This window comes from Pundamilia nyererei, unplaced genomic scaffold (genome assembly GCF_000239375.1).
Source record: "Pundamilia nyererei isolate P.nyererei 1_Seehausen unplaced genomic scaffold, PunNye1.0 scaffold00114, whole genome shotgun sequence".
NCBI lineage: Eukaryota > Metazoa > Chordata > Actinopteri > Cichliformes > Cichlidae > Pundamilia > Pundamilia nyererei.
In genome coordinates, this window is record NW_005187515.1 from 367,755 (window position 1) to 388,716 (window position 20,962).

General features: G+C 44.1%; 1 protein-coding gene and 1 non-coding gene across 3 annotated transcripts in view; both read left to right on the forward strand.

Moving 5' to 3' along the window:
• The first annotated feature begins 945 nt into the window (after nucleotides 1–945).
• On the forward strand, nucleotides 946–1,019 carry trnar-ucu (transfer RNA arginine (anticodon UCU)). Its single transcript has one exon. It is a non-coding gene; the product is annotated as a tRNA-Arg (tRNA).
• Nucleotides 1,020–3,005: 1,986 nt separating this feature from the next.
• The window catches only part of kirrel1a (kirre like nephrin family adhesion molecule 1a), a 32,593-nt gene continuing 14,636 nt past the window's right edge, over nucleotides 3,006–20,962 (forward strand). For both annotated transcript variants that reach the window (XM_005741826.1, XM_005741827.1), the window contains exons 1-2: nucleotides 3,006–3,317; nucleotides 19,077–19,226. In XM_005741826.1, the coding sequence (XP_005741883.1) occupies nucleotides 3,272–3,317; nucleotides 19,077–19,226 (196 nt within the window). In that variant the 5' untranslated portion in view covers nucleotides 3,006–3,271. The remainder of the gene's footprint in view (nucleotides 3,318–19,076; nucleotides 19,227–20,962) is intronic.

Sequence of the window (20,962 nt, forward strand, 5' to 3'; positions counted from 1 at the left end):
AAAAAATAATAAATATAAATGTTATCATTGATATTTTTATGGAATGTGGAAGTCGTTTTGTGTCAATTCCTTAATTTTACTTCTCTTAATTCACAATAATTACCACTGCTTGATCAGCAATTCATGCAGAACAAAAAGTGTAGCAACCAACCCTACTGTCAGCAAGACAAGTGTCTCCACAGCTGTACGACGGGACGAAACCCGGAGTGACATGGAATGAATCGAGATGTCTCACTCTGTGGTTTCTGGGGACGTGCACAACTGGATTCTGATGCAACCTTGGTGTAATGCCAGCAGGATGTCAGTCTCTTTAGTGAGTCTGCGCACCATTTCCACTCATAAACATAAAAACGACGGTGACGGTGGCCTGTAAAATTGACATTACACAGATATGAAATACTACACACAACAGCCGACATTAGAAAGCCGTTTCATTTAAGCGTATTAAAGGCCGCCCGCTAAAACAGACGCTTAATTTATGTGACGCTTAAGAAAAGCCTTTAATCGTTTTCGTTTCTAAATCCGTCAACTTACCGACACTCAGCCTAAAAAATAAAACGTTTGGTTATTTTGCTCCCACAAAAACCATTTTCGCTCTGTGGGGCTATTCTAATAGCTTGCGCTAAGATGCAATAATAACGCTTAGCGTCTCGATGGTGCAGTTTCAAAATTAAAGCCCCAGTTACGAATACACGTTAAATTATTATCTGCAGGCTTCGCGGCTTTTATTTTTTAACGCACTAAGTCTGGATTTCCGCTTACACACAGGCTAGCTTGACGCACTCCTCCCCTCATCGCTGTACAACAGCGGCCTCTCGTGGTCAAAACAAGGCACTGCCAATATGTCGGCTCAGAGTGGTCCTGATGCTGCGGGGATGCAGAGAGCGGCGGTATGAGAGGATGTGAAGTATGTAAACCTTGGCAGAGAGGGGTAATCCTGGCGCAGTCTCTGTGGCGCAATGGAATAGCGCGCTGGACTTCTAATCCAGAGGCTCCGGGTTCGAGTCCCGGCAGAGATGAGTCACTCTGTGTGCCGCACGGCAGACCTGCGATATTTTTCTTATCAAATTGTGCGGGTGACATTTTGATTGCATATGATCATGCTATTAATAGTGAGCCTTAACTGGGAGCTCAGAAGGTTGATGTTCAGCTACACAGAGCACACAAACATAAATTTAACCTCGAGTACAGATTTAATGCAGGAGCTGCAAACATGAGCCTGCCTGTTCTGTTCTGATATCCCAGTCTGATTAGTTTATGCTCTCCTTACGTTACCTTATTTATGTCCTCTTTCAAGTCCTCACGCCTTTCGTACCGATTTAGTATTTATGTCTCCATTTTCAAGAAGCTTAAAACCCATAAAATAGATTTTATGGGTATATATATAGCCATAACATCTTGGATTTTAAACATTGGGATTTCCCCCCCATTATATTTCTGTGTTTAAAAGCTTTAGTAAGAGTTTGATGAAAGTCATTTTCCAGTACCTGTGACCAAACATAACAATCCTAATCCAACTTTGCAATGTATTTTGCTGTATATACTGCACTGTATGTATTTTAATGTCTTTTATTTAAAAAAAATGTGAAAACATTTAGACTTTTGACTGTAGCCAGTGCAGTGTATTCATAGCACCGCAAAAGCTTTTATCAGCCAGCATGTAGATGACTTTATTATTATTATTATTTATTATTATCGTTATTATTATTGTTATCAAAATATGATTACCTCAGGTTTTATCATTACTACATTTCGCCTCTAACATCCCCCGGTGAAATGTGTGCCTGCGCGCGCATATATTTTCGGGCATCTTGCTCTAGTAGTGGTCAAAGAACGCGCAGGGTAGGTCTGGGTCCTGAACGCAAGGGGGCGCTCCAGCATCAGCGTAATCCCCGCTACTTACAGCGAGTCGGGAGGAACCAGCTCAGTGTGGAGACCTACTGATCTGTGACAGCTACAGTAGGCCTGTCACGGGAATCCGTCACTAAAACCACTCTCCTACATGATGTGGCAAGAATAAGGACATGGGGTGTTTAGTCATCACAGTGGCATCACTGCGCAGTCAGTATTATTCTAATGATGTCGCTGCGGATTCTGTTGCTATAATAATAATAACAGAAAAACTAAAAACCCTTGCTGTAACCCAATGCTTGTAGTATCTCCTCTTCTATTTTAGGTGCACTGTGCTTATATGTTGGTCATAACAACATTAGTTGTACACTACAGCCAATGTCATGACATTTGATTATAACATCAGTTTATTACTCTAAGCCGTCTGGATTCACATTAGTGTAATAATAAGTTTCTGTTCAAACAGATGACCTCACGTTGACCTTAATGTGTACATGTTGATAATTTTAGGGTTACAGCTTATTTCATTACCTAATTCCACACAGTAAGCAGGAGAAAACAAGCAGTTCCGGCTACAGCAAATGTGTCAAAATGATTATGCCTCTCTAAGCGGGTTTATTTTTTTATTTTTTTATTTATTTAATACCCCCCCCCCCTTTTTTTTTACGGTGTTGGCCTGTTAAAGATCCAGAGGGAGAGGGAGAAGGGGGCAGTGCTGTGGCTCTGCTGACGTGATAGAAAGAGAGAGAGGAATGTGCCGCTAATGAGAATATGACGTCAAGTCGGACAGATTACTACACAACACCGGAAGTAGCGCGCAGGGTCATACTCAGTAAACGTTTATATTTATTGTATTTCACTATCAGTTTTGTTTTTACGTATCATAGAGGGTTAAGAAGAAATTAACGGCATTCGAGCCGTTAGAATATTATTTCTACTCGTCTATTATTTGAAATGAGCTCTCACATTTTGTCAGAGTTCCCTAAAAAGTAATAGTAATGCAAATAAAAATCTTAAAGTCACAGTAAACCCAACAGTATAAAGACCTTTCATACAGTGCTTCTGAGTAAATGCTTAGGAAGCAATGACATAGCTACTTAAAACCGCCTGCTTCGAATTTTGTTTTGTTTTGACGCTCAAACCGGAAGTAAGGTTTGTCATTGCCGCTCGCTTAGCGCCTCGGTGTAGTAGAAAACGGACTGCCGCTTGAGAGAGCAGGAGAGAGGTAAAGAAAAAAAAGCAGTGAAATGGTATAAAACTCGAGCCAGTGCAAGCCTAGTAAGGGGAGAGACGAGGAGGGACAACGCCAGAGGATTATTGTTCTGCCTGTAATTACCGTCAAAGTCCTGTAAACTCCCGCTTTTTGATGCTGTCCTCACGGAGGTTTGAGCCAATAACGGACTTATTGGTCGGCTGAACCATGCAGAGGCTGCTCCTCCTGAGTTTGGTGCTGAGTTTTCAAACTGGTAAGACTACATTTTCTCTTTCTTTCGAGCTCGAATAACTCAAATGTTTGTGTGTGTGTGTGTGTGTGTGTACATTAAGCTCAATGCACACGGAACCTGTCTTTAGTTTTTACTGTGCGGTCTGTGTGTGTAGAAACTAACGAGTGGGGCTCTGATATGATTTCATTTCCATATGAACCGCAGCGATGGATCACCTTGTGAGCGCGTGTAGCTGCGTACGAGCACGCAGAGCGCGCGCGTGTGACTGCACCGCGGCAATTACACTCTTTTTTTTAGGATTATTGTCGCGCGCATCTGGCGTGCGACTACAGGCGTTCGATTGTGTGCGCGCGTGCGTCTAACTTGAACATGACTGGTGTGGCGCGCGCTCACCGGCCTAAATGACCTTTTGCGTCTTTGACAAACTGCCAGCGCCGTTACTCAGACGGGTTGTGAGGCGCTGAGGACGTGACGGGAATGACAGTGATTGACCAGCGCTGCTCTACATGCCAGCAGCACTTCCACGCTGCTATCGCCTCTGAATGGCGTGTCAGTCAATGAGAGCTCTGCCACCATCTCCTGTAGTGATCCTCTGTGCTGAGAGGCAGCCGTCTCCCCCCCGTTTCCCCTCTGTCTGCCTCGCGCACACACACACCTCTCTCCTGCTCTACCTGTGCGCCTCATCCATTTCACCCTCTCCTTTGGCGTCCTTTGTGCATTTAAGCAGCAGTAGCCGCCATGCATCTGTACCCCCTCCCAACACACCAACACACACACACCGTACCTGTGGGGTGCCAGGTATGCTATTGGCTTATGATAATCACAGCTGTAGCCGAGTTGCTAGGAAACAGGAGGCTGAAGGAGGATGAGGAGAGGATAATTTCTCTAAGCTACCTGTTTGATTGAGGCATATCTGTGTGTCTTTGTGACTGCACAGCCACAGCAGACCTCCTATACACCCCCCCCCCCCCCCCACCACCCCCCCCCCCCCCCCCCCAATACACACCCCTTCCCTCACCTTGGATGACTGGGGAGTAATGCAATGCTGGCTGCTGGGTGGCCAGGAGACCACTTCATCATAGGTAGGGGGCGTGTTTGGAGGAAAGGAAGGTATAGAAAAGGATGATGTCACCTAGTCTGCCAGGCTTTGTATTTTTTATTTTTTTTGCTTCTGCTCAGCATCCACCCAGTAAGTGCTGCTGAGGGTTCACATAAGCACGCGAGGATGTACACGTACTAGGGAGCAGGTTCGTCTTCGTCTACATATTTGCCAACCGACGCGGCAGCACCACCACCGATCCCCCTCCTCGCCACCCTGACCCCTTGTTACTGTCACATGCCGTTCCCATTTCTCCCCCCTCATAAACCATTCAGTCCACATGACTGAATGTGCATGAGACACACTTGCAGCCTGTTTTACATGTGTGAAGCCCTGCGTCCCATTGTCTGCTACAGCTGTATAATCCATTATTACTCCACGCTGCGCTCTCAAACCAGGAGATATCTGCTCTCTGAAGGCTCTCCCCGAGACGTGATTAGCAGGGCCGTACATGAGGGCTCAAATGTTGCCCAGAGATTTTTAAAAAATTTTTGCACTGGGCTACAAAAACAGAAGAGGAGTTGACATAATCCAGAAAGAGCTGGAATTCACATCACCTCCAAAGAGATAACAGTTGCTTTCGGTTTGCGAGCACAATTTCTTTTGCTTCTGATCCCCACTCTTATCTCTTCATTAGATGGGTAAAACAGTATTCCATAGCCTGCAATTTGCTCACATATAATTGCCTGCTAGTGTTAATGATTGGATGGTTATTAGTGGAGCAGCTAATTAAAGCTTTGGAATATCAGAATGTTCTAAGGTATTTAAAGTCAATGCAAGCGTTAGTTTGTCTGTACTAGCAGCAGGAGTGATTGATTCAGGATCCCAGCCTTGTATCTACATACCAGCCTAGTAATAAGTCCTAAGCAAGCGCTGCCATTAATGCTGCTGTTAAATGTTACTGCATAATCAATCATTGCGAATTCGCTCCTTTAACTTACTAATGAGCGTTCAAGCCCTGAGGTTGGACTTGCAGCACTGCACCTATAGCCAGACCTCGGGCCTGAAATGCTGACTCGGACAAAGGCTCCAGTGCAGGTGTACCATTTGTCAGCCTCTGTCCTTTTGTGCACATCCAAGCCACGAGCTGCTGCTGCCTGTACTGTACTCTCCAGCCCTGAATCACACAGCCGGGCTGTGAATCACAGACCTCAGACGGATTCCTGTGTTGTCCTCAGCTAAGAAAATATTCACATGCTGGAAGAGTCAGACACACTCAGAGGGGATTTTACACCCAGAGAAAGAAGGGTTCCTCAGGGGTTGTTTGATCAGAGAAGCAGTGGTTCAACTGCGATATGTTAATGACTCAAAGTGGGCTGTAATAGCTCAAATAAAAATGAAGAATTGGGAAAGGCTCATAAAGAATCCAGTGTGGTGCTAAAACACTCTGTTAAAACTGCTGATTTACAACATTACATACATTCTTGCCAGTAATAATCTGTGGCATTTCCTCCCTCTGAATAAATTCACAGATTTCTTATCTCTGATTCAGGCATGGTTTCTTTTTCATTAGCATGGGAATATCCCATATCACACAGCATATGGCGCTTTTTTATTGTCCTCACAATAAATAAAAGAAGGATTCTGTAGTTAGTCTGGGCTGATCTCACATAGACGAGCCTCACTTTTTAGCACATGAATGCATACTAGGAAAACAATATCCAGGGATCAAAAGTTTGCCACAAAATGATGCGATTCATTTGTTTCGACTCAGATGATGGCTACGGGAAATTAAAAAAAGAGAGCGCAGCACTAGTAACTGATGAAGAATAAAAGTTCCACCTACAGAAACCTGTCCTCCAAGTGGATTACCACTTTACACAACTATTTATAGCGATATGATGCTTTTTGAAAGCTCGCAGCTACGGTTTTTGAGGCTAACGAACCAGTTTTTTTCCCCCTATACTGAGCTCTCTGTGGCTCAGAGTGTAGATCCGGAGTGACAGACTGTATGTAGCGAGGCAGAAGTCTGTTTTTAATTTTGATCCCAGTGAGCAGAGATATAGCTCTGCTGCATCCCACCGTTAATATGCGAATTGGGGTCATGGTTTTTATGTGATTCGAATGAAGCCTATTTACCAAAAAAGCATCTCTAATTGACATTAGCCACTGAAAGCAATCACTGAACCAGCTGTAATATAATGTACATGTACGCCCGTTGTTCCCCATTGGGTTCCATTCAATCAAGAAATTCTTGGCATCTCTGTCCCCCGCGGGTGTTTGTCAATGTGTGACATGTTGATTGCTTCTCTCAGTTGATATGTTTGTTTAAGGGCATTCCTCTGGACGCGAGTGTCCTATTATGTTTTTTCAAGTGGCGCTCGGGAGGAGGAACGTACTCGCGTGCTCTCGGATGATCCAGCGAAAACCTCGAAGAAGTATGCAGTTGGATAATTCGCCGTCAGACTTGTGGTCCGAGATGAATTCGGTCAAAAGCGGGCGCGCTTACTTGCAAGCAGCCTCAGCAGCTATGCACGTAAATGTTCCTCAAGTGAAGCCCCAGGAATTAAAGGCCTCATAATCTGATTGTGTTTGACAGGCCGGCGGCATACAAGTTATAAAAAGAAAAAAGAAAAAAAAAACTTCCCCTTAAAAATGTTTCTTTATGCACAGTCCCCCGAGCAAGAGAGAGGAACACTTTATCACATCTGACTGAATCTATTGGCCTTGTTATTTTCCAACATGGCACAGCCACATTTCTGTAGCAAGAAACAATTTGAGGTGATGGAGGGGTTACAGGAAAAAAAATAGAAAACCCCCCCAAACTTTTGGAAGGCAGGAAGGGGGACAGTGAGAGAGGGGGGGTCGTCCTTTGGGCAGGTGGGTGAAGCAGGAATCGAGAGTGATTGCACTCTTTTTTTTGTTTGTTTTAGAGGTGGTGAGGTGGGTGGGTGGCGGGGCAGTATTGAAGTGTAGGACGAGGTTGTGGATGAAAAGAAAAGCGAGCCGGGAGTGAGGAGAGAGGGACCAGGACGAAGGAGGAGGAGTGGTCGGGAGGCCAGCGGCATAGAGAAAGGGACTATTACTCAGGCTCGACTGCTCCTCAGTGGGGACAGCAAAGCTGCTCATTCACACAGAATATGGTCGAGTCCGGTTCAAAGGCTACGTTTGCGCTGGAATCACAACTGATTGAACCCACATCTGAGGTGCCAGCCGAGCGCTTCCCCCGCTCCGTCCCCACTGAGGTTAATTGCCATTAGCCGGTGTCGCCGTTAACTTTCTTTTCTGCTCGTCTTTGACTTTCTGTCTCAGCGTGATCCCTTTTCTGCTTACCAAAGTTCATTCTTTCTCGCTTTCTGTTCCCTCCTGGACTTTTTTTTCACTCCCCTCCCCACCTCCACCACCACCATTACTTCTTCTCTTTCCATCTACCCCTTTCTCTCTTGCTCGCTCTCTAATAAGTTCCAGATGTGGTTCTTGCATTCCTCTGGTCGGTGGAGAGAGAAAGAGACGGGGTGGGGGGGGTGGGGGTAGGGGGTTGGGGGAAGAGTGCATGAGTCGGGGAGGCAGTGGGGGGAGGGGACAGGAGGAGAAGCACATGAATTAAAACAGGGAGCACATGATGAGGAAGAGGAGCCCATGTACTTTATCACACAAAGAAATGTGTGCTAGAAAACATGCACACACACACAGAGGGAGAGCGTGTTAGTGTGTCTGTGTTTTTGGGGGGTGCGGGTCCTGTAACCTCAAAAGTTTTGGGACATTCTCCTCCTCCTCTTCTTCCCTCTCTCCCCCGCCTCCTCCTCCTCACCCCCTCCCTCTTCAGGAATGTGGCCTACGCTGATGATGTCACTTCATTTCTCTGCTCTCCCAGTTTCTGCTGCTCAGCAGGGACAGGGTCTGAGAGAGAGAGAGATTTGACTTGTTCCATCCATCTTTCCTTTATGATAAAAGCATTAGGGTCAGCCGTCCAACTAAATCGGTTACCACAGCGCGGCAACGCTCGCTGTCCTCATGTCATGGACTATAACAGCCTGCAGGCTAAAATGTTGCGGACTGCAAATAATGAGCGAGCCGTCTTTTAGTTATAATAATCATCAATGGCTTCAGAGTCGAGTCCTTAAAACAATGTTCTACGCGTGCTTTACTTTTGTCAGACTACAGCTGCCAACTTAATGCTCTACCCTCAAGGCTACGTTTACCATAACCCAGTGTGCCCAAGTTCTTAGAAGCAGATTAACCCAATTTACATTTTGCCAAGTCACCACGAGTTTATATGAAGACACACTGTATGGCCAAAAGTACGTGGACTTCAACAATTTAGGGCAGGAGTGGGGAACTCCAGGCCTCAAGGGCCGGTGTCCTGCAGGTTTTAGATCTCACCCTGGGTCAACACACCTGAATCACATGATTAGTTCATTACCAGGCCTCTGGAGAACTTCAAGACATGTTGAGGAGGTAATTTAGCCATTTAAATGAGCTGTGTTGGATCAAGGACACATCTAAAACCTGTAGGACACCGATCCTTGAAGCCTGGAGTCCCCTGCTTTATGGAAATCTTTCCTCAAGATCTTGGGCACTGATGTTTGGCGATCTTCCAGTTTATCCCAAAGGTGGGGGGTGCAGCTGATTGGATGGAGGGTTCTGTGCAGGCTGGTCAAAGTTCTTCCACAACAAACTGATAATGTGATAAAGCTGGAATGTGTCTTTCCCAAACTGTTGGCAAAAAGGTGTTTAAAACACCACTGCGTTATTAAATCATTTTCTCTAACTGGAACGAGTTAAAAAGAACAAAAACACAAGTGCACTACCAGCTGTTGACAAAGTCTATTGCTGTTTTGTGTTATTTTTTTCTTCCATGCTTTTGCATCATATTTGACATTTTTTGTATGTCGTCTTAAGAATCTGACTAGGTAAGTAAACCATGAGTCAACTGCAGTTGTGAAACAGCTCAACATCTTGCTGTTGGAGTCTGCTGAGTTGGCCACCATTTGTTTTGTTGTCTTTTGGTGGGAGTGATTTTTAATTTTTAAAAAATTTTATGTTATTTTTTAAGTTTTCCGTTCCAACTGCATTGCAACATATTGCCTAACACAAATATTTGGCCCACGTAGAAAGCTATGATACAGATCAGTGAGTTAAAAAAACCAGATGTTTGCTTTTGTGAAAATCGTTTTCTGTATTTCTTATCCTCGTCCCAGAAATCCTCGCTTTCTAGTGTGTTTTGGTATCTGCTGCTAACAAAGAAGCTTTCTTTTCAAAGAGACACGAGACACTGGAGGTGATATTGGACAGGGGGGAAGGGGGTGGGGGTATGTATGAATATTATTACACTCTAGCAGGTCAAGGCCCCCAGCTTTTATGGGATGCTTTTACTGACAGATGACATTGCAAGAGGCTACAGTACATACCAATAAAATTAGATTGCTCTGGATTGAATTAAAGCAGACCTTGGAAGGGCTGATTTATTGATGGGATGCTGCTTGTAAAATAGTCTTGCTGGATTCTGTCTCTGCACCATACTGTAACACCAGGTGGATTGAGGGACCTTGCCTGCTTGCCCGATCGCGAGGATTTCGGAGGCAGTGTGGCTGCTAACTATCGTCAATGTGGAACCACTGCTGGGAATCACAGGTTCATTATGATATTGATTGTGCCATTTGAATTCGGTGGCGACCCATGTGGCGCAAGCTACACAGTGCATATCTGCAGAGTAGCAGCTTGATATGTATGTATCCTCTTGTTCCAGCTTATCCAGAGGACAGCTATTGTTAGTTCTGCTCACCCTTGGTTACAGCAGAGTATCTTTTGTCAGTCGCTCGGCACGCTGGCCGCACAAAGGCTTGTGGATTACCAGCGACAGGCCGGCTTTCCAGCGATTGAGCATATTCATGTGGCCGTAATGTGTCAGAAGCCTCATCCGTGAATTATCATATTACCCACTAGTGATCATAGGGTTGCCATGGCCACTGTGTCTATCATTGTGTCAGTGGTCCTCACTGGGCTGTAGCCATGGTAACAATGTCTGTAACAGAGGTTTGGTACAAATAAAGCTCTTCAGATGTGAAATGTATGAGTGGAGCCCCAGAGAATGGAAGGGTGGCACACGCACACTTTCCCAGCGCAAATATTCATGGAAAAACGACTCTGCACACCTTCACAGGAGCACGTGTGCACACAGTTGTATCAAAAACGGGCAAACAAAGACCGAGGAATAATTTTCACCCCCCCTCTCCACCTGCTATTTCCAAAAAAACCTGCCTCCAGAAGAAGAAAGATGTGCACAGAGATAGAAAGGGGGGGATAAGGTGGAAGGTGGAGGGGAGAAGGAGTAATAATTTCTAAGTAAGATGCCTGCCAGACAAAAGAAAGTGAATAAGCAATGAGGAAGGGGCATGGCCACAAAAGAGAGGAAGAAAAAGAGGGGTCGCTAACTGCAAGTAAGGGGGAGGACGGCTAGGTAAGGTGACAGAGGAAAGGAGTGAGCGGGCAGACAATGCGGCAAACAAAGGAAGGAGTCTCTGAGTCTTTCTGTTCTCTCTCCCCTCTGCCCTAATCTTCCCTGTGCTCCGTCCCCACCTCCAGGAGACACCTTTGTGTTTGAGTGACACGGTGTCAGCAGGCGCAGCAGGTCGCCTCCTTTCACTCACTGCCTCTCTCCATCTATGTGACTTGCTTGTTCCTATAGCGCCGTCACCATGGTGATGGGTTATTATGGCCATCCTGCCAGGCGGCCATGTTGTTGAAAGAAGACAGGCACAGGTGGTAGAGTTCCCACAGCCAGCTAAATAAATGGAGAACGTGAATACACTTGAGTTAGCGCTAAAAGCTTTGGCTGATTTATCAATTAGACATTAATTGATCGTAGTTTTGATAGTGGAAGGTTTGTTTTAGTCTTTAATTTTAATATTTGAAACAATCTGAGCACTGCGGGGTAAAATGTGCTATAGAAATAAACTATTTAAGAAGGGAGGCGTTCAGCTGCGTAAGTATCAGGGTTTGGTTTGAGGATAAACTGAATCTGTCTGCGCTAGGTTTGGGTGATATGTTTTTACCCAATTTGCCAATCTGACATTGCCTGTCCAACAACTGGTGACTACAGATATGTTTGAAGAGTTGTGTGTGCAACTGGTGCTTTGCTTCATGGTATTTAATATTGACCAGGTCTACACAGGACTTCATATGCTAGTCTCTATCTCAATTCAGCAAAAAGAATGGAGACTTCAATTTAGCCATGAGTTTTCATGGAAGCAGATCACTCAGTTAGTATAAAAAAAGCACGGTGAGCTGATTATCTCCTGTCAGGCCATGGAAGATTATTAATTTGGGTTATGATTATCATTTTTTACTCAATGTCCAATCACAGTGAGGGGAGGAAGGCGAATTCTATACCAACCAAACGTCACATCCTGCTTGTAACAGTGCTGAATAAGATTGAAGGATATGTTAATGTCACTGTTGAGTGGGTCTACCGCTGCCTCCATGTGCCTGAAAAGCACTTACTAGATGGGCCAAACACATACTTCGGTATACACATCCCCTCAGTGGAAATGTAGCAATGGAATAGACCAGGATTTATATGGCAGTTTTCCTGTCTTACTGATGACCCAAAGTGCTTTAGACGACAAGACGTTTCATCTCTTGCATCACATACATTTTGTGCTGGCAAAACTTTTGAAGAACCAAAAAAAGACATAAAAATAGTTATTATATTTCAGTGGCACGTGATGGGGATACATGAGGTGAGTAATAACAAACACACAGTGTTATTTCAGTATCTTAAACACTGATGTGGGCTCAGAAATACACAACAGGTGCTTCCCTGCTTATTTTTTGAAAGAAATAAGTAGTTTTAAAGAATCACCATAGACTCACATGTGAGTATATTTTATTGACCTAACAAAGAGACAATTAAGAAATACATTGAATAAATATATTTATTTAATGTAATTAAAAATTCTTGCCATTCATCGCATATAGAGTAAATTAAAATGTATGTAGGCTACATAGTCGGAGTATTTTTACACGGTGCGGTAGGGCTTTAAAACCTCATATATCCAAGTCAGTTTTTCAGGAAGAAAAACCAAATATGATCACAGAGCGACACACACACAGCTACATGTATGCTATATACTGCAAACAGCGAGAGGGTGAGCCAGTGCGACTCCTATGGCTGCAACTTTGTCCTGAAACAATGATGTCATCCTCCATCACACTTCACAGCTCGGTGTCTGTGGACCTCGCCGTCTCTTTGTTCTCCCGCTCCTGCATCTCATTTCCGGCAGCCCCTCCATAGCACCAACGCATCGGCCACACACGGCGGCGATATGGAATTAGAGAGATAACAGAATCAATTTAGAGGGGATTGATTAACGGCGAACAGAGAGGGAGTGAGGGCTGAAACAGAGAAATAATGAGAGCCCAGCGTAGCCGTCTGGCTATTAATTGAATAGGTGGAGGGAGGATGAGGTCATTGAAAAATGTTTTTTCAGGAAAATGGGTGTACCAAGCACGAGGGAGGGTTTCATCAGACACAGATGCACATACGCGGGTGCGCTCGTAGACGCGTTTGTACAGAAAACTTTTTTTGGGCAGTTACTTTACACGTCAGCTGTTGCTATGGTGACGCAAGTCCGTGATCCAGCCGAGGCGGGGGATTGGCTGGAGGAGAGCGAGGGAGAGGAAGGCAGGGGGACTTTGTCGGAGGGGTACGGGGAGGGGGCCAGACACAAAGATAATTAGATCGATGCATAACAATCCATACAAATGGCTTTTTATTTAATAGCATCTAATTCAATGAGACTGAATGCCACCAGTCAAGCCTTTGCCAGAACTGTGGATTGCATGGCATCACTTCCAGCTTTGTCTCATATCCCACTAAGGTGAAGCAAACGTGTGTTTAAAAGGTGCAAACAAGTTTTGACAGTCGCCACCTAACAGCAGAATGTGCGGCAATTTCAGAAATGGGGGACGTATAAGGAGCACGCTCGCTAAAAATAGCTCTGAACGTCTTTGCACGCATAAACCTTTTCGGTGATTTTCAAATGGATGGTTCATTACCTTGCTATTAAAACACCATTGCGTGGTGTGAGAGGTGCTCCCGGGCTAAACTGCTGTAGTAGTTCACACTGTGGCGATGTGTGGCCATGCTTTTGGTGAGTCACCCGACGAGGCAGCATGCGCTCGCCGTTGGCTTTGTCTGGGCTTTGACAAGCAGAGGTTGGTGTCTCAGTGTCTGCAAGGGGCTGTTGTCCTTAGCCCCAGATTAATCCTAATCCCTTTCCAAACTTTGGCTAGGGCTGTACTTAATCCCAGACCAAACCGAGACCCATTCCCAGCGGAGATGAAGATGCGCCGCTGGCTTGATGGTTTACGCCAAGCTGTGGTGTGATCCATGTTCAGGAAACCGCCTCTGTGTGTCAATTATATGGTTGGGGTTTTGAGTGGTTGTGTTTATGTGTGCGTTGACAGGAAATGGTTTGCCCATGTGGCGAAGGTTAGGTCATCCTTGCAGCCTATTTGTGTGCGGGCGCGTGCGTGTCTGCAAGCATCCCTTTGTGACCGTAGTTTGTGTGGGGACAGGGTGCTCGGAGTCTCCCGGTGGTGTCTTGGGGATCGGTGACTCAAGGAAATCAGGACACACTCTAAATTTGTCACTGCAGCATAACCCACATAATGAGAGAATACAAGCTCTCTTGCATGCACTCTCCTGTCTTTCCTTCACTCTGGCTACTCGCCGCTTGTAGATTTCCTTCTTTAAACACACAGAGACGAGCACATACACTCATGTTGACAAGTGTTAACTGTGTAATATGGAAATCAGAAGGCGATGAGCACATGTTTAAATGAGTCAATGTTTTCAGTCTTCAGCCTTTGCATGGGTATTTTCTCTGCAGATTGTGTAGCCTCCACTCAGGAGTATTCAGTTTGGATTATGTTTTTGGTTTACTGAGGGAATACCTTCAGCTACCGTAGCAGAGGTGGTGGAAGGAAGGATTTACTTGCCCTCAGGCTACTGTCGAGGTTGCGGGGTAGTTTAAACCCAGATAAACTCTCTTTACACCATGTATAACTGAGAAAGGCTTGTCACGCTTTTTAAGACGCTATAAATCCACACTCCGCATCCCAGTAATTAGCTTTAGAAAAGTGCAACTTTCATTTAATTGGGGTGCATGCAGGAAAATTAAAGGACAAATCTACCATCAAAAATCTGCCATCGACAGTGATCTTTTTTTGTAATGGCAGGCAATATCCAAGCTAATTATTCCTTTTCTACCTTAATCACCTCTGCATTAATGTTTTATTTACATTAACTGCTCAAGGCACACTGGATCTTTACACACTGTACCATCTCATTAGATCCGGCGTATGAGAAACAGATTCCAGCCACTCCTTTGATTTATCTTGTGCAAAGAGAGCATGCCACACCAACGCACTGCAATCAGCATTTCTTTATTTCCAATGGAAACGAAGACGTTGTTCATAATGACAATCCCACTGAGACTTATTATCCCTGCTGTGTTTTTGTGTGTTTCGGCAATAGACTGTACAGACTTTTTTATGAAATCTCCTGAAGTCTTGATGGCAGTACTTTGGTTGCTGTCAGGTTGTCTTTTTTTCCTGGAGCCAAATGTAAATATATTTGGACAATAGGGCTGCCACAAACGATTATTTTGATAGTCCACTAGTCACCGATTATTTTTGCAATTAGTCGACTAATCAGAGCATGCATCCATTGGACGTAAAACGTACAGCTTATTGCATCAGCAGCATCTGCTCTTATATAACTATCATTAGCTTACAGCTGTAAGTGTTTAAGGTATGTGCTAACTAAATATAAAGACAAGATGATAGTTTATTAAATTTTAATGAAATGTGCAGATTGTTTTGGAGAAGTTTAATAAACTCCTTGCTATCTAAAATATAACAGGACACCGGAGTAAACTCTCGAGCATCTCACACTTCTGATGATCAGCTGTCTGCTTGACGTTTATTCAGCTGTGCAAAAACTATAACTTTAATCTCAGTCAAACCGATTTACTCAGGAACAAATAAAATACTGAAAAAAGCCAAACAATAACATTTTAAGTTATCTATATATCATGTTTAACCTGAGTAGCGAAAGACGGCGGTGGGTTTGAAAACGATTTGCCAGGTGTCCGGTGTTCTCACGGCTCTAGTGAGCCTTGCCCCCGGCTAGCTATCGAGCTAGTGGGTAACAGACGTCTCCGAAAACGTCGGAGCGCTTTTGAAAATATGTGGTGTCTTGATAAACTGAGCAGATATTTGAGGTTTACACAGCTACATTCTCGCCTGAAAATATGTTAAACGTTTATTTTGTGACCCAGAAAGAATAATAAAAGTAATATTAAAACTAACTAGCTGCCGCCATTGTTGGAAACTGAGCAGGGCTGCGCTATGAATTCTGGGATAGGTTGGGCCACGAAGTATATACCCGACCCATCCTTCAAATCTGGAGAAATGAAGGGCGCATTTGTCAGCCGCATTTGTCGGAGTCTTCGAATTTGGACAGCCTTCGTCGTGTCGCTGTAACGTAATCGGCCTACAGATGCGGGTAGAGGAGGATGTGGTTCCTGAATTTGGACACAGCTACGATACCGGACACAGCTTCTTCTTCTTCAGGGGCTTAACAGCAGCTGGCATCCTTGTACATGCAGTGCTGCCATTTTTCTGTTTCAGTCCGTTATTACACTCTAGGATATCTAAGAGCATCTAGCTCAGTCTGCATCTTTTGGTACTCTTTTGGCTGTGTGGCTACACTCCAGACATAGATACCTATTTGAGACTTTTACTCACCAGAACTAAAGCAGACTTTTTCAGCAAATAGATCTATTGCACAAGAAATTCAGCTGACTAATTCCATTTTGGAACATGTATACAAAAGCTGGATGTAACCACTGTTACACTGATTTTACTCGCTGATTTTTTTGTGAAGCCCAGATCTTTTCTTGGCTTTTCTTAAACGTCTTGGTTTTTTTCAAACCGGATATGATGTGAACCCGACTGTGAAGCTGGGGAACGCCCTGTTCTCATTGCTTAATAACTTGCAAATTGCTAGTCATTACCCAATCAGCATACCCTAGTTTATCCATAGGCCTTTGTACTAGTACAAGCCTTTTAGCAATGTAAGGAGTCTATAACTGTAGCCCATTAGTGATAATGCAGGTTTTCAGAACCTGGAAGCTACATCCATCTTTTATATACCGTCAGTGTTTTAGAACCAGCCTCCTGATGGGAGGAACTGCGGGCACTTAATTTTTCAGGTTCATTTTTCACTCGCAGTCTCTTCTGCTTGGTTTGAGCACATTGATTTGACTGTGCAGCTTGCAACTTTGCTTGCTTTTTAAATCACAGCAATGAAAACCCGTTAGAAAACAAACAGATCTAAAAAGAACATTAATCTGGCATTGTGTGCACGGGAGTATGTAACATAAGTTTTTTTTCCAACGAAGCTGCACCCACTTCAATCAGTCAGGCAGCAAACAGAGAAAAACATGGATACGAATCTTTAATAATGCAAATAACACAAACGTGTTTTCGTGTGTGTTAATGAGGAATCTGTTGCTTACGGTAAGAGGATATTGGAGGATGATTTCAGGCCCTTTAAGAATTGATGTTCTTTTATTTTCAAAACAGACAGATGTAGATTCTAGTTTGAGAAATGCTTCATGTTGATTTGTTAGTGTTAGACAGCAATCACAAGTTCCTTATTTATCTCAACACAGTGAGTCAAGCTTGTATTGAGTGCCCATTAGGAGGATCATGTAGCTTTGGACTAATGTGCTTGCTCACTACTGAGAGATGACTTTTCATTATTCTTAGTTAAAAGCCTTTAACTTCTCAGGGCCACTCACTTTTGCTCTGTCATCTTTTTTTAATCTTAATTCATCGATTTAGTTCTTTGGGGTCCTCAGGGAGCAGATTAAGGACTAGAATATGTTTTTTGGGGCAACACACTGAATTATTCTTGGTATGCATGCTGCAAAGCTCCATCTGCATCCAGTTCCCTTTTCACCGTGTATCCTTGCACACCTCCTTTATCTTCAGAATATTAATGTGCTGCACTGTCAGGAGCCATTGTTGTGATTGGTACAGAAATCTTTTTGCATGACTGGGTTCTTTTGTATTATCAGGCATATTGAACCTCTGCAGATCACACCAAATATGACATGATGGGGAGAGAGTGCATGTCTGTGTTTGTGAAAGGGATGGGGAATGCGAGAGATGGGCACTGAGGGTCATGATGGGGAGGCAGGAGGTGGGGTGCGGAGGCATATGGCAGTTGTTAAAAAAAGTGAAAGAGATGGAAACCTTTGGAAAAGCGCTGGAGGGCTCAAAGAGAGTGTGAGGGAATGAGTGAGGAAGAGGGTGTAAGGGAAACAGAAGGGCAAAACAAGTGATAAAAAAAAGTGGAGTGGACAAGTGAGAAGAAGAGATGGAAATGGCAGAAGGTGAAGAAAAAAGGAGTGAGGGGAAAAAGTGAGAGGAGAGAGAGATGGGTGAATGGGGGGATGAGAAAGAGAGGGAGAGAGAAAGTGCTAGAGGGCTGATATTTAATGTGATAAATGAGTTGTGACAGTCCGCCTCAAACCCCCTTCCAACCAGCAAAGGAGAAGCAACACAGAAATAGAAAGCATTATGGGTAAAAGGATATATACACGTTATGTATATAGATAGAAAGAGAGAGGTGTGTACACACTGTAGGAAAGGAGAGGTGGAGGAAGCAAAAGGACAGTTATAGACAGAATTATAGATGTACAAAGTGAAGGAGGCGAGTGGGGATGCATACATATACACCAAAAGCAGGGAGTGACGCGAAGGAATTTGGGTAAAGGACGTACAACGTTACAGAGAGAGAACAGAAGAAGAGAGGCAATGACAAAGGAGGAGGAGGAAGGTGGGGGCTGGGGGGGGTGTACAATGCAGCAGTGGGTTAATGATCTACAGTACGAGATTCTTCGAAATAACAAGTGGGAGAGAGGGAAAAAATGGAGGCGAGAGACCGAATGGAAAGACTGAAGATTTGAAGCAAATCTTGCAGCGGCTGTCTCTCGTGTATCGTACGTGCACCATGTCTTCAGGGGACACCTAATTACAACTCGTCATCGTACTGCATGAAACAGTGGCTGAAGCCCCCCCCCACACACCCGCTTTCCTCATGGTGGTAGTGGGCTACAAACTGCAGTGAGAGAGTGTGGTAGACAATGACAGCCACTGTAGTTTTGGTTGGGGAGTGGAAGCCTGGGAGATGACTCATAGGCAGGAATGAAGAAGGGAGAAACAAGAGGGAAACGAGAGGGAGGATCGGGGAGTTTTGGAGAAATAAAAGTCAGGAGTGAGGGAGAAAAGGGGGTGCGAGACACCCCATGGCTGAAGTTGTCAGTTTGATCTCCTCTCGTGAGTGAGCGTTGACTGCCTCTTCCACTTTCTTTCTCTTTCTTTCTCCTCCAGTTCTGCTCTGATTTGCTCTTTTCTGACACCCCTGTCTCACCACGCTGTTCTTTGCTGCCCTGCACTTAATGCCCACGAGCCACTGTGTGATCAAACGTGGTAATTATGGCCTTCCGTTGCTGCTGGGAGAATAAAGTTTGAATCAATTAGCCATAAAAGGTATAGGCCGATACACTTGAACGAATGATTTTTACTTAAGCTTCTCTTTAGAGTGTACACATAAAAATATCTTATAATTCCATAACTTATCCCTCTGTTTTCTCCACCAGTTTGGACAGCGAGATTCTCTCAGGAGCCAGCAGACCAGTCGGTGGTGCGGGGCCAGAGGGTGATCCTGTCCTGTGTTGTATTCAACTATTCTGGCATTGTTCAGTGGACCAAAGATGGCTTGGCTCTGGGCATTGGAGAGGACCTCCGAGGTGAGACATCATACAGCCTCCCGAGGCCCTTCTTTCACTCAGTTGAGCATGTGACTAAGATTGTTTTATTATTAAAGCTGATTCTGATATCTTTGGATCGCAGCAGCTCTCGGGCTACGTTTCATGCTGCGTCTTTAGAGAAGCAGAAATTTTGATAGTGTCTGGACTTTTTTTCCCCCCTCCTGATTCTCCATTCATGAGGTGTCTGGCCTACAATATTTACAGTGCACATGGGTAAAGTTGTACTGTGCTATGGCACCGAGCTAAAAGTGGGACTGCAGAAGGCATCAAGGTGCTACAATTGTTTAGTTTCTTTTTGTTTTGTTTGTGTGACTTTTTCCAACAATCAGCAAAAATTGGAAATGCACAAACCAAAGTACATGCAAGGCAAACGGGATGACTGAATTCCACCTTAATGAGAGCTTCTGCACCTGCCACAAAGTCCGAGTAGTAGGGCAGTTATTGGAATAGCTTGATAGCATGTTGAAAGGCTATAGAAATAGTGCAGTGATTTGCTCTTAAAGTTTGGAGGTTTTATTAAAAGTTCTTTAAAGCCATGTGAGTCTCAGCTGTGCTTTGGGCTAAATGTGATCATCAGCACAAAACTACCGTCTATGATGGCCTCACAAAATAAAATAGTTAGCAAGACAAAGTTGCTAGAAGCCTGGCTCCAACATCATGGCCTTGAAAGGGTTTTTCAATTGGACTGGTTAACACTGAGGACTGCCACTGATATTTGTTTCTGTAATGAAATAATCTGCAGAGTACTTTCTTGATAGGGTAATGAATCGCTTTGTCTAAAAGTAAACTGGTAATAATTTCCATAACCCAATGCCTCATATTCACATGGTTTTAGTTGACCAACAGTAACCACCAAACATCATCCATTCAGTGTGATGCTGTGTATGCTAAAGAAAAACAGTTAGACTTTCACCGGGTCTATGCTGTGGCATGGTAGAAACATTGTTGCTTTTGTTTCTCTTGTGGACTTTGAGAGTTTTGTTAATAAAGCCACATTGTGAATGATACACTCTGTGTCTCATTGTAACTGTGGTATCTACTGGTTACTAAGTGTTTTTGCTGGAGAAAATGTTGGTTACAGGTGTGCCTGCGCGAGTTTCCCACAGTGATAAAAGAGGACACTGTCATATTAAAAAAAAGACACAGATGTCGCATCACTTACTGTTTATTACACTCACAAATATCCTTTTTGATAAAGTTAAGGCTGAAACAAGTATAGGCTGATAGGGGCTCATTTCATTGTTGGGCTGTTCTCTAGAATCCTGCGAGTGTCTTTGCATTATAATTCAAAGCACCTTGAGGTGATTTGTTGTGATTTGGTGCTGTATAAATACACCAGAATTGAATTGGAATCAGATTGTTGTGGCACACTGTGTACATCATTCAGCTTATCATATTTTTAGCCATTTCCTCCACATATCTTCAGTTTTTTTGATGGGAATTTCTAAACTCCCTTGGGCAGGTTTTGTAGACACCCTTCATTTTGACTAAGGAACATCACCACCTCTGTATTATTAGCAGTGGGTGACACTGATTAGCTGCCTGCTGATTTTTATTGAAAGGGCGATTCATCGCTATATACGTAACCCTCCTTCTGTTATGAAGCTCTCTGCCTGTACTGTTTCCATTTTTGCCTCACATGATTCCTAGTCTGATTTTGCCTGACTTGGGCAAAACTTGGGGGCAAATGATGCATCTCATCGCTTGTTTCTAAC